Source organism: Raphanus sativus, chromosome 5 (genome assembly GCF_000801105.2).
Source record: "Raphanus sativus cultivar WK10039 chromosome 5, ASM80110v3, whole genome shotgun sequence".
Taxonomy (NCBI): domain Eukaryota; kingdom Viridiplantae; phylum Streptophyta; class Magnoliopsida; order Brassicales; family Brassicaceae; genus Raphanus; species Raphanus sativus.
In genome coordinates, this window is record NC_079515.1 from 9,886,416 (window position 1) to 9,900,606 (window position 14,191).

The 14,191-nt window shown below is 32.9% G+C and overlaps 3 protein-coding genes across 3 annotated transcripts; all 3 read left to right on the forward strand.

The window, feature by feature from the left end:
* The first annotated feature begins 2,533 nt into the window (after positions 1-2,533).
* LOC108832081 (putative cysteine-rich repeat secretory protein 17) lies at positions 2,534-3,705 on the forward strand. The gene is made up of 2 exons (XM_018605566.2): positions 2,534-2,992; positions 3,130-3,705. Exons 1-2 carry the CDS (start codon positions 2,672-2,674, stop codon positions 3,583-3,585), a joined length of 777 nt encoding a protein of 258 aa, XP_018461068.2. The 5' UTR covers positions 2,534-2,671; the 3' UTR covers positions 3,586-3,705.
* Positions 3,706-6,339: 2,634 nt separating this feature from the next.
* LOC108832078 (cysteine-rich repeat secretory protein 38-like) lies at positions 6,340-6,702 on the forward strand. The gene has a single exon (XM_056985639.1). The coding sequence runs from the start codon at positions 6,340-6,342 to the stop codon at positions 6,700-6,702; it is 363 nt and encodes a 120-aa protein (XP_056841619.1).
* Positions 6,703-12,996: 6,294 nt separating this feature from the next.
* LOC108857526 (cysteine-rich repeat secretory protein 38) lies at positions 12,997-13,422 on the forward strand. The gene has a single exon (XM_018631520.2). It carries the CDS (start codon positions 12,997-12,999, stop codon positions 13,420-13,422), a length of 426 nt encoding a protein of 141 aa, XP_018487022.2.
* The last annotated feature ends 769 nt before the right edge of the window (positions 13,423-14,191 follow it).

Sequence of the window (14,191 nt, forward strand, 5' to 3'; positions counted from 1 at the left end):
TTAAGAGTGTTAAGTAACTTCATGATATGTAAATTTGACTAAGTTTTTCAACACAAACTTGTAAAAAATGTGATATGCTTTGACTAGTTACTATTGTTTGTTTTCATCTCTTAAGTATTATTGTTATAGACACCAATAATGATTATTGTTATGAGTTGGAAGAAGGGTTAAAATGCTTCTTAAAATGTTGTATCAATATGAGGCTACCAACATTCTTGTTTATTAAGATGAGAAGAAGGTCATTGGAGTTTATTATTGCATATGGAAGATCCAAAGATAAGAGAAAAACTATCGAAGTCAATTATTTCATTGATTTGTAAATATGTAAACACATTGTTAGCACATATATTACATTTTGGAAAACATTATTACTGATTTAAAAAAAAAATTCACAACTAAGAGAGTACACATGCAAATCACAAAACAGACCACAAACAAAACTATTATAGATCATTCATCTACAAAGACAAGTTTAGACCCCACTTGATATGGAAAAAGATTTCGTCAGAAGACTTCCATGAAGTCCAGACAACTTCCTGGAAGTCGTCTAGCGCCTTATATTTTCGACGACTAACAGTTAAGTCGTTCCAGAAGTCTTCCAGATCTGAAAAACCTGCATATCTAGATCTGAAAAACCTGCACATCCAAATACGTTCAAATGACTTAAAAAGAAAAAAATGAAAGGAAGATTAGATATATATACTTTTATAGAACACACAACGTACATATCCAAGTGGAAGATGAGAACCATCTGATTAAAAACCTGCAAAAAAAAGATATTAGTGAGAAAGACATGAGAGAAAACTGAAAAATTCATATAAAATTTGGTGTTTTCAAGTCTAAGAGATTAGAGTGGTTTAGAGCATTTTAGTTTGGGAAAAAATGTAAGAACTTTATACAACAAGAAGTTACCAAATGAAGAAAAATCATACATAAAAATTTACCAAAACGCTCAGATCTGTTATGAAAGGGAGAGACATGGAGAAGACTCCGTCAGACGACTTTCTGGAAGTCATCTGGAAGACTTCCTAGAAGTCGTCTGGAGGATTTCCTGGAAGTCGTCTGGAAGATTCTCTGGAAGTCGTCTAGCGCATTATATTGCAGACGACTAACAGGTAAGTCATCCCAGAAGTCTTCCAGATATTAAAAAAAACTGTATATGCAAATTCAGATCTGAAAAACCTGCATACCCAAAAACGTTCAAATTGCTTAAAACAGAGAAAATGAGTGGGAGATTAGATACATCTACCTTTATAGAACACACAAAAATACATATCTAAAATTAATAGATCTACCTTTAAATGAGTGCAAGATGAGAACCATGTGATAAAAACCTGCAAAAACAAGATAAATTAGTGAGAAAGACATTAGACAAAAACAATAAATTGATATAAAGCTTGGTGTTTATAAGTTAAAAAAGATTAGAGAGAGATTGGAGAGTTTTAGAATGATGAACGTTACATTTTTGCTGCAGCTTTTTGAGAGGAGAAGAAATAACGTGTAAATTTTTTTTATATAGGGAGACAAAAAAATTCAATTAGGTTAAATATTTTCGATTCAGAAGACTATCAAGTAAGTCTTCTGAATAGAATACTTCCTAGATGACTTATTTGTAAATCATCCAGAAGACTTCAATATTTTTAGTGGGAAACTAAAATATTTTTAGGCGGAAATATTTGGATGACTTACATGTAAGTCGTCTGGTTTAAATTATTCACCAGACGACTTACAAGTTAGTCGTCTAGACCCTAAACATAACCCCTAAACTTAATTAACTAACAAAACACTTCATAAAATCAAATTAAACTTAAAAAGTGTTTACTATAGACAGAGATAAACACATATAGGTAAAAGTTTAATTTTCAAAAAAACATTCAACATTTCTAAAATCTAACCCTAAAAATATATACAATACTACAACATATATTGTCAAACCCTAAAATCAAAGATTATCATGATTAATTATTTTCACTCATCTATGTTGAAAACAATTCACTTTTATTGTATCTTAATTTATATCACTTATAACATATGTTAGTTACATGATTTCAATTATTCATTTATCAAAATATTTTTTACAAAATTTATAAATTACTTTTAAGATCAACTATACCAGACGACTTTCAAGTAAGTCGTCTAGACTTACTAGAAAGTCGTCTAACCAGAAGATTTACTGGAGTCATAAACGTAAAAACAAATTCAGTTTTTTTGTTTGTTCACAAAGAAATGATTGTAATTTCAATAGCATTTTGGATTATTTTTGCATTTGATTCAAGTTTGGATATACTTTTACATTTAAATTCAAATTGTGAGTCATATTTGGGAATCTTCCCAATTAATAAATGAATTCCTTCATTTCAGGTTGGGAACGTACGAATTGTGTGAACTAAGTCACACGTCTGAGCTTTTACATTTTTGTCGGCCCTCTAATCGCCGTAAATAAGTCTCAACCTTCAACTCTTCTATCTTCTCCTTACAAAGTGTATACATTGTTTTCCTTAAACTGAACTTTTCAAACAATTTTAGCAAAAAGGCACTCTAGAACAATAAACTATATATATAAACTGCATATATCTGTTCAAATATCCAAATCCTTCTGAGTCTCTTAGATAAACATCGATCCCAACGAATCATCTACTATAATAACCCACTTTGAGAAATATAATCCAAAATGATGTACTCTTCATCGTCTGTACTAAAACGCCTCATTTTGATCAATTTCTTGGCCATACAACTACTCCTTATAAGCGGTGAATTGCCCTTAAACACGACCAATGCGTATCTCAACCACAAATGCTTGGTTAGTCAAGGAAAATACAAGCCGGGAAGTGAATACGAGAGAGATGTAAATACTATGATCAAAATGTTCTACAGTGGCAGTTACAAAGGTTTCTACCTGTTAGGTTTTGGTGCTTTCTCCACTATCCTCCAGTGCCGCGCCGATTCCTACGGGACCAAGTGCCACGACTGCTTTGCCACCGCCCTCGCTGTGGTAATGTCTTATTGATTAGTTATAATTTTTTTTTTAAAATGTACATAAAGAGAAAAATAACAATTGATTATATCTTGATTGGTCTCTTGCAATCTCTTTATTGATTGTGGCGTCGATATTTAAAATGCATATTACAGCTTCGTAGGAAATGTCCGTGGTACAAGGGCATGATAATTTGGTTTGACCAATGTCTTCTCGCCTTTAGTTCTATAGATTCTCTTGGGAAGATCGATTACGACAATAACTTTTGTATGTCCAACGCGAAGAAGTTGGGAGGAGATAAGCTTGCTTTTTCTAGGACTTTGAATACTCTCATGGACAATCTGACGACTTTAGCCACCACCACTAAAAGTAAAGATAATTACACTATGTTCTCTGCGGGGGAGACGTGGTACAAGGGTGATAGGATGTATGGAATGGTACAGTGTACATATGACCTAACACCAAGAGCTTGTAAGGAGTGTTTGGTCATTAATGGCTTGCGTTTTAAAGATTGTTTGAGTGATAAACGAGGAGCAAGATTTGTGGGTGGGACCTGTACTTTTAGGTTTGAGTTTTACCCTTTTATTTCTGAGCCGGTCCGAAATATTTAATGAGCTAAATAAATGTTACACTTTTTGTATGAATTTTTTCAGTCAAAAATTTATGTAACATCACGTGCTACTCTTGTTTAATGTATGTTCAAAAAATAGAACAACAAAATAATGTTTGAGTAAATGAGTGCACACCTATTTTGTTGCTTTAGGCCGCTTCAACAATGTCTTCTCTTCTCTCCCGTTTCAACAATGTACTTTCACTGCTTTATCATCTTCTTTAAACATGGTGGCCAGAAGACATGAATAGAACTCAGCCACCAGCTGTTGACGTAACTAGCAAGCTCAGTCAATGTAGATCTCATCATCGCATTCTTAATGTGACTTGAGCATCTCCCCACTTATCATTCTCATCTAAAAATTCACAAGCCATTTAACAGTGACATTCCTGGTGAGGTATTGATCATACCTTTTTTTTACTGTAACAGATCCAAAGGCTGATTTACTGTAACTCAATTTTTTGGAGCGGCTAGATACAAAAGTTCTCGCTTAAGCTATTGGGACTGAGTCGCATCATCTGGCTGGAGAAAACAAGATTGTGTCGGATTATAGTCAGACTCAGTATGCTCGCTTGGAAAGAACTAATCCCAGTTTGCTGAAAACCCTCTTCTTTTGGATCTCTTTTCAATCGAGCCACATCATCACCTTTATCAGTTTTTTCTTTGTTTCTTTCAGAACCTTAATCATCCTCGTTCCCCCCGTGTCAGTAACTATCAGGTTCCACTGTTGGTGGAACGGATCATGAATATCTAAGATTTCGACTTGGTTAAATTGGTTCAGCCTCTATGACAACAAATGAGATGCCCGTTTTGGTTTAAATTGTACTAGATTTTGATCCGCGCTTCGAAAGCGCGGATATTATTTTTCATTTTTATAAAATATATTATTTGTTTGTAATTATTGAATTTATTTATTTTAATATTTATTTTTAATAAATTCAACACATAGAGTATCTCTGATAAACTATGTATTTCTCTAGTTTTGTTTTATTCGCTCTTTAATCAACATATTTATTTGGTTTATTGTTAAAATAAATGATTATAGACTTTGATCTCTGCACCTCCGCGGATGTATATTTTTAAAAATATGATGATATTTGTTTTTCATGTAATTATTAGGGTTTGGCAAAATGAATCTGATGAACAGAACTGATACCAATCTGTAAATATAGTACCAAATCTAAACATAAATTGATTAAATATTCGAATTATTCAAAATTTTGTTAGTTAGAGAACCGAATCGGATCCGAACCGAAATATTCGTGTACCTGAATTTATCTAAAAATAGATTTATATACTTATATATTAATTGTTTTTATATTTAACGTATATAAAACATCAAGAATGATAATTTTAAATTGGTTTAAAATACTTGAAAATATATATAGATAGTCAAAAACAAATATCTGAAATAGTTAAAGTATACTCAAATCACCAAAAATACTTAAAATAATTATTGATTCTGTATCCAAAATTTTAAATCAACCCAATTGATATGTTAAGCTTAGGTATTCTGACATCTGTTATTTAAATTTATAGGTAATACATTACTTTATTTATAGATTTTGAGAAATTTAAAATATATAGTGATTTAAAACTTTAAAAATAATTTAAATAGGTTATCCAAACCCAAACTAAACCCGTAAAGATCCGAATCAAACTCAAACAAAAATTTAGAAACATCTTAATAGGACTGAAATCTTTGACCTCGAAAACCCGAAACGCAAACCAATCAGAACCAAACCCGTATGGATGTCTGAAAACCCATCCTTAGTCATTATTATATATCATATAATTTCATCATATAATTAATCGTATTTTGTATGTACCATCATATAAGTAATTATATAATTAATAGTATTTAATACGTATCATCATATAAATAATTACATATATTATATTTTAAAAACTTAATATGAAATATAAAAACCATAATTTGAGTTGGTATTTCAAATTGGGCTTTGTATTGTATTTTTTTTATATATATTGACAATATTCTTTTATAATGGACTTAATGACTTAAGCCCATTAATTTTTCTGTTTAATACTACTATCTTTGTTTCCAAACAAAATTATTATTTTTAAAGACTACAATCCATATTTCCAAACACACCATTTTTTTTTAAAACTCTTATCCAAGTATCCAAACACACCGAAATTGTACTTCAGCTTTAATAAGATAGATATTCACACTCGATGCCCGCTTTAGGTTTGAATTATGTATTTATATATTAAAAAAAGTTTCTGGTTTTATATAAATGACCAGATAAATTAATTAAAATATTTTTATGCTGCCCTGAAAAAAATCGTTTCCATAAAGTCAATAATACAAATCGTCAACATCATTATTGTATGTCATCAATTTATCTAGGTCGGCACCGGACGTATCAAGAGATACATTCAGTCAAACTTTTGATTGTTCGTCGACCCACTCGTGGCCTCAATACCAAGCGTGAAGCGTCAACTCCCTTTTTCATCACCGCCACATTTTTATTTTATTCTAGAATCTGATGAGGCCAAATCAGCTAAATTGACTTTTGCTTTTTTGGTTGAAAAGAAACATCCATTCTCAAGCTTTGAATATGCCCAAATCCAAATCGTACAAAACTGAACACTTCAACACTTCTAATAATATTATTTAATAAATAACTTAAAGACCACCCAAAACCGACGATCATTCAGCAGCACTATATAATCCATCTGAACCTCAACATTTAATCCTACCCAGAAAAAAACGTATCAACATTCCTAAACAATGTCTTCATCCTTCTCGTTTAAACGCATCGTTTCACTCCTTCTATTGGCCTCAGCCATACAACTTCTATTTATACACAGCGTTTTGTCTCAAAGTCAGGACAATGCGTTCCTCTACCACAAGTGTTCTGACATTGAAGGGAATTTCACTTCGAGGAGTCCTTACGAGTCAAACCTCAACAGTCTCTTTCCTCGTCTCTCTTATAGTGTTCCATCAAACGGTTTTGGCGCTCTCTCGACTGGCAACAAACCTGACAACGTCAATGGTTTGGGCCTATGCAGAGGTGATGCCTCCCCTTCTGATTGCCGAACCTGTCTGGCAACCGCCATTCCTGAGGTAATCTTATACTTCATCCATTTCTAAATAAGTGTTAATTTGACAATTTTCAAGTATATTAAAAAATTTGTATAATTAACTAGTATATCTTTATTTAATGTATGATTAATTAAATAAAATAATTTAAACAAAAATCTATTGGTTATTCAAAATGGTAAAAGTTAAATTTAATATACAAAACTACATTAAGATTGTAAAATGACAATTATTTAAAAACAAAATAAAAAATCTAAACTGACATTTATTATGAAACAGAAAGAGTAATATTGTATTTAAATTTGGGAAATCGGCCAGAAAAACACTAAACTTTGCAGGAATTGCCAAAACAAACCTGGACATATTGGCTCACCAAAAAAACACCGAACTTTCTTTGACTTTTTCGGTTTATTAAGGACGTTACGATTGACTTTCCAGATTAGCACACCGTTAACAGGGTTAACAGATAATTACGACGTCGTTAATTTTGGGTGTTAAATCATACGACGTCGTTTTGTCTCTTTGTCTGATTAAAAAAAAATGACTGAAACGACGTAGTTTCATTTAGAAATGTTATTAAAAATATGTGCTTCCATTGGGTATCGAACCTGTGTGCTCGAGTTAAATGGAACGGGTTTTTGCCACTGAGCTAGTGGACTTTACAATAGATTGACAAACATCATTCCTTATATTGGCTTTAATCCTAGTTAAATGAATAAAAAAGAAACGTCGTTTTCTCCTCATAAACCCTAAATTCCCAAATCATAAAATCAGAAGCTCCATTGACGAACAGAGCTCGATTCTCTTCCATTTCTTCCTTAAGAAGCTCGATTCTCTTCCATTTCTTCGAGTGTCACACGATGAGTTTGTGTTGTGAGGATTCGTCTGTGAATACGATGGGTATTCGTGGTATCCCAGAGCAATGCGGATGTGGTCGAAGAACTGGGATTTACACATCAAAAACGAAGGAAAATCCAGGAAGAACTTTCTTTAGATGCCCAACGTTTCGAAATGTAAGTGGTTAATTGTTTGTGTTTCTGTAACCTTGTTGTGTTCTGAAATGTAAAGCTTCAATGTCTAGGTAGTGAGAAATTGTCTGAACATAGATTGTGTACATGATTTGTGTCCAGGATCACTTGTACAAATGGGTAGATGAAGCTGTCTACGAAGAGGTTCACGATGCATTGCCTAAAGTTGATTGCTTTGCATCGGATTTGAGGAAGCTCAAAATGGAGATCGACAACCTCAAAAATGTGGAGGAACAGCTGAAAGAAGATGTCAAGAAGGCTAGCAATCCAATCCCAGTTTGTATCATTCTCTATCCCTGTGGAGGAACAGCTGAAAGAAGATGTCAGCTGAAAGAAGATGACAACTCGTTTACCTTTTGTTTGTCAGACATTACAACAAAGCCTTTCCCAAGTTCCAATCCCAAATCCGCGGCCAAATGCTGCACAAACCAATCCCAGTTTGTATCATTCTCTATCTCCACTACAGCCCAAGCAATAGGGACAATCCTATTGTCTCCATCTCTTCCAACCGCAGCCAACAACTGTCCCTTGATGTCCCACTTCAGAAAAGCTCCGTCTAAGCCAATAACTGGCCTACAAGTCTTCTTCCATGATTCCTTTTGTGCTTGGAAACACATGTAGAGCCTGTAGAACCTCTGCTTGCTTCCAACTGTGGCTCCTGGTATGGTCTCAATGTCCATTGTGGATCCAGGATTGCTCCTGAAGATCTCTGCTTGGTAATCCCAGATTTTATCAAAATGCTCCTCATGGGTCTTCCTCCTTTCTCTCATCAATTTCGTCTTGGCCTTAATGCATGAGTTTTCTTTGACTTCCATCTTATACTCCCTCAAGATCTCCGCCTGTATCTCCTTTGTTGTGATCTTCGGATTCAGCCTTAACCGCTCAGCAAATAAACTTGCAATTGCTGACCTCTTAAGTATCTTCGAGTGCCCTGTCTTCTCACACCTATGGTCATTGACGTATGTCTTTACCATCAATTTCTGCTTCCTCCTATCATAAGAACAGTACACCATCCAAGGACATGGAGACTCGTCGTCTCTCATCTCAGCAGCACATTTTGCACCCATCTTCAAGCTACTGGATCGGTAGAATTTGATGTTGTATCTGGTTTTGAGGGTATACCTGAGACAAGTATGTTTGAAGTCCTCAGCATCTGAAAATACTTTGCCAAGCAGAAGTAGCTCCTCTGGATCAGTGTCTGCTCTGTAAGCTTCCGCAGGTATCATCTCCTCTTCATTCTCATCATCTGAAGACATCGGATCAGGGATTTTATCTTCATCCCAAGCATAATCATCCCCTTCATCTTCATCAACCTCACAGTCATCATTTCTTGCTTCCTCACCAAAATGAAGACCCAAATCTCCGCAGTTTTCTTCTTCGATGCCAGCAATACCATCATCTTCTTCTACATCAACCCTACCATCTTCTAATGCTAACCTACCATCTTCTAATGCTAGCGGTACATCATCACCTATATCTCCAAATTCCTCTTCTTCACTTCGAGGATTCAGCTCTTTTGTCTCCTTCTGTGGACATTCTTCTCTGTCATCAACATCATCAACATCATCATCTCTCGTCTTCGAGTTTCGAGTTGACCCACCAGTAACCTTCTGCTTCTTCATTTGTCTAGGAGACGGAGTAGAACCACCATATGGTGTCCCACGCCTTGTAACCTTCTCCGGAGATGCCACAGGCGACCCATATGGTGTCCCACGCCTCGTAACCTTCTCTGGAGATGCCACCATCGTCTTCGCTTCAACTCTTTTACTCTTCCTCGATCTCCCCGGCGATGACTGACTCACAGAGGCACCGTGTTTTCCACCTTCCTTCGCCGATTTCTTTGGTTCAGAGACACTCCCTTCACCCTTCTTCGACGGCTGAACCACTTCTTCACTCTCATTCTTCTTCGACTGAACCGCTTCTTCACTCCCGTACTCGAAGTTCCTCATCCCTCCAAAGATCGTTACCGTTTTTCCGTTCCTTGTGAACTTCGTCCTTGCCATCCACAAGAAATCCCCAAATCGATTTGGAATCTGAGAAATTAGGGTTACGCACTTACGCGTTTTGTTTTGTTTTAATTCAGTCATCCACATATTTTGAACAATAAAAATAAACATGTAGAGTAATCTTCCGAGAAGTCCACTAGCTTAGTGGCAAATAACCCCTTTCCAGAAATACGAGTGCCTGAGTTCGAAGCCCACAACCAACATCCTTTTAATTAAATTAAACGACATCGTTTTGAGATTTTGTCTTAACAAAGATTTTGATCAAAACGACGTCATTTCGTTAAACGGCAATAATTAACGGTGAGTTAACACTGTCTTAACTCTCTGTTAACGGTGTGTTAATCTGGAAAGTCAATCGTAATTTTTTTAATATACTGAAAAAGTCAATGATAGTTCAGTGTTTTTTTGGCCAGGCTCGAGTACAGGTTTGTTTTGGCAATTCTTGCAAAGTTCAGTGTTTTTTTGGCCGATTTCCCATTTAAATTTATATATATTAGGGGTGGGCGTTCGGGTATCCGTTCGGGTTCGGATCGGGTATTTCGGATTTTCGGGTATTTTGGTATAGGAGTGTAATACCCGTTCGGGTATTTCTTTAATTCGGGTCGGGTTCGGGTATTTTTAATTCGGGTTCGGGTATTTCGGATCGGGTTTTTGGATATTTAGATTTTGGAAAAAAATATTAAATTTTTCATTTCTCAAGTTTTTTTGTATTTAAAAAATATATATTTCACTTAACTGATTTTTTATTTTCTAATAATTGAATGATTAATAAATTTGAAGATAACATTTTACAAATAAAAAATAAAAAATTGATTATTATTTTTAAGTTTTGGATGTAACTTTTGTTAATGCATGAAATAAAAATCTTGACATGCATTTTAAGTGAGTAAAAATTCACATTTTTCTAATTATATGTAAATTATCTAATTTTGAACTATGTGCATAATAAAAATAAACATTTTGAATAAAATTTAAAAAGTAAACTAGGAATATAGACATAAGTTTACATATGTTCGGTTATCTTCGGATATCCATTCGGGTTCGGGTATTACCCGTTCGGGTTCGGATATCCAATCTCTCATAATTCAATACCCGTTCGGGTATTTTGCTACTTCGGTTCGGTTTCGGTTTGGGTTTTTTCGGTCGGGTTCGGGTACGGATTCGGGTATCGGGTAAAATGCCCACCCCTAATATATATGTTGTGGATCTCAGAAGCATATAGAAACACATATTTGGAGAGGTAATCATTTACGTACAAAAGAATCGTAGTTTAATAACAAATCTATCAATCTTAAAAATCTTTCCTTCAATTAAAACTTTTTTAACACTAAAAAGTTTTTTTAAAGAACTTTTACTACTCGATAAAGAAGGAGTAACATATACTATTAACTGAATTATAATCAATACTATTAATTCTTCAACATGTCCAATTGATATAGGGTTATGTCCAACAATTATTTTTCCACAATAAAAAAACCATATATTCTATAACTGAATCTAAATAAATATTTTGTAACCACCTTTTAACTCCATAATGGTCGGAGCTTATTAAAAAAAACCAAATATTTTATAACTGTTTTCTTTTAATTACTATATTCTAGGATCCATAACTGCAATATTTATGAAAATGTACAAATAAATTATTGATATATGTCGATTTAAATATGTATAATAATTACAGCACTTTTTTTGAAAATATATGCACATTTTGTTACGGAAAATATATGTTATTAATCAACAATAATACATTAATTAATCCAAATTAATAACCACCTTTATTCTTACTATTATGACTACTAATATTTAAAATCTAAGTTTATGCTTTATATTTACTAACCCTGACCTTTTAATAAAATAAATAATTAATATAATATTATTTACCATTGAAAAAGTTAATATAAAATAAAAATAATTAGATTTTTATTTCAATTCATGAAATACAAATTTATTTAACTAATATATCTACAAAATTAGGATTTTACCGATAAATAATAATTATCATGAAATTAAATAATTAAAAGATAATTAAATTTATCTCAATTTTTCGGGTCAACCATTACAAAATCACGGATAAATAAAAATTTGATGTATTTTTAATCGTATGGGATTTTTAAATAGAAATTTTATAATTTAATTCAAAATCTAAGCTGAATTCTATGTAGATCACTAGATTTACCACTGGTGCCGTGGATTCATATCATATATGAAAATATACTAAAACTATATCATAAATTAAATTTAGCAAAATTTGGATAAATATAATAAATTAATATTTTAATATATAGGTCCAATTTAATCAGATTCGAGGCCTATACTTATGGGATAGATTCTATATCGGTTTTTCGAGTACGAATATTTAATTGCGTGAATAATTCAAAATGCTAATAAATACCACAATATTCTGATTTTATTTAAACCTGATTATATATTTTATCATCAAAATTATTTTTATTAAAACGTTAAACCTATTATAATATTCACATATATAATGCTTTCTTTGTAACATTTAAATGTAAATAAATAGTCAGAAATATAAATTTATATTCAATAAATTTAATTTGTTTCGGTAAATAAATTTGCACTTTGAAAACGTGGATCAAAAATAATATTACTTTGTTATTTAAGAAAAATAAAAATTTATAGCTGTTAGAAATAAAGTACAATTAATATATGAAATGACTATGATAGAAGTGTTTATAGTTATGAAAAATCACAAATTCAATATAACTATCAAAATCTTTTACTGAACTTTTTAAAAAGTAATATTTACACAAATATGATCACAGAAAACACAAATATGATTTACAAAGAATACACAAACATGAAATTAAAATTTCTAAAAAAAATGTAATACAAAAATATACCCGCCCTTTGAAGGGCGGGTCAAAATCTAGTATATGTTAAATCTTATTAGCTTTGAATACGAGATAAAATACTCGCTCCGTTTCATATTATATGTCATTGTAAGAAAAAATTTTGTTGCAAAATAAGTGTCGTTTTAGTATTTCAACGCATAATTTATTAACTTTATTATCTAGTTTATTGTTTTATTGGTTGAAATATGAATAGATGTATTGGTAACGATGTTTTCATATAAAAAATATACAAATTAAATGATTTTTTAATCTGTGTGCACAAATCAAAGACACTTATTATAAAACAGTGGGAGTACGAATTTATTTTTGAAAATGTAAGACTTTCTTTTCAACAAAAAATAATAGACAAAGGTATTTTAAAGTTGGAATAGAAAGAGTAATCTACGATCGAATTTCTGTATATTTTCTGATGTTGGTGTTATTTAACAGCTACGTATGAGATGTCCGAATAACAAGGCAGGAATAATATGGTATGACAACTGTCTAGTCAAGTATTCATCGACCAATTTCTTCGGAAAGATTGATTACGAGAACAGGTTCTATCTGTACAACGTCAACAATGTGAGCAATCCAGCATCGTTCAACACACAGACCAAAGCTCTTTTAACTGAGCTGACGAAGAAAGCAACTGCTGGAGGCAACCAGAAGCTGTTTGCTACAGGGGAGAAGAGTCTCGGGGAGAAGAAGCTTTACGGATTAGTGCAGTGTACGAGGGACTTGAGGAGTGACAGTTGCAAGGCATGTTTGGATGGGATTATTGGGGAGCTTCCTAACTGCTGCGACGGTAAAGAAGGAGGGAGAGTTGTGGGCGGCAGTTGTAACTTTCGGTATGAAATTTACCCTTTTGTTAAGACAGCTTGATAGAGGTCCAAATTAAAAGTGGTCCAGAGGCAAACATGGTCCTAAATTATAATGGTGCATTGGGATAATGTATAGACATATATTGTGTGTTTGCTGTTTGAATAAAGTGATGAGTCAATAAAATTTAAGGTCCTCTTAGCGAGTTCTTTTGTAGTGGTTTGTTTGGTCCTTATCAATAATAAGCATGTGAAGTAACATATTTTTGGCTTATAGCTATTTTTATGTAATGATTGCAGCCTTCGATCCACAAAAGTCCATGGATTTTAGAAGTGGGTACATGCTGACATGTTCAATTTATTCAAACGGAAATATATTTGTTTATAGTTGGAAGTATGATTTGACATCCAACTTTATAATTATGCAGCGTAAGTCTTCATAAGAGATTCGTTGATTCTCACAGAATACCGTTGATTACAAGAATGGCCGAGAAACAAGCATGATGAACTTCAGTCGGAAAAAAACAAGCAAGATGAACTTGAAAAGCTCTGAATTATATTATAAAACGTGACTCTTTTACATCGTACTAGGTTCGTTTCCGCGCTACGCGCGGATTTTATATTTAGGTTATTTTTTTTTAAGTTGAATATGAACAATGTTATAGATTCTTGGATCATTTTGTTGCAAAAAACCTAAAAACTTTGTAGTACATGAGAAGTAGGATAAAATTTTGTTGTCCATTTGTTAGTGTTCTGTTGATGATCATAAATGGCAGTAAATTATAGTTATAACACTAAATTCATGTATATACGTACTAATCTGCACATAATGT

Excerpts from the sequence above, each read along its gene's own strand:
- LOC108832081 (XM_018605566.2), top strand. The coding sequence starts at position 2,672 with ATGATGTACTCTTCATCGTCTGTACTAAAACGCCTCATTTTGATCAAT. Across the intron at positions 2,993-3,129 it reads TTGCCACCGCCCTCGCTGTG|CTTCGTAGGAAATGTCCGTG; the intron begins GTAATGTCTTAT and ends TGCATATTACAG.
- LOC108832078 (XM_056985639.1), top strand. The coding sequence starts at position 6,340 with ATGTCTTCATCCTTCTCGTTTAAACGCATCGTTTCACTCCTTCTATTG.
- LOC108857526 (XM_018631520.2), top strand. The coding sequence starts at position 12,997 with ATGAGATGTCCGAATAACAAGGCAGGAATAATATGGTATGACAACTGT.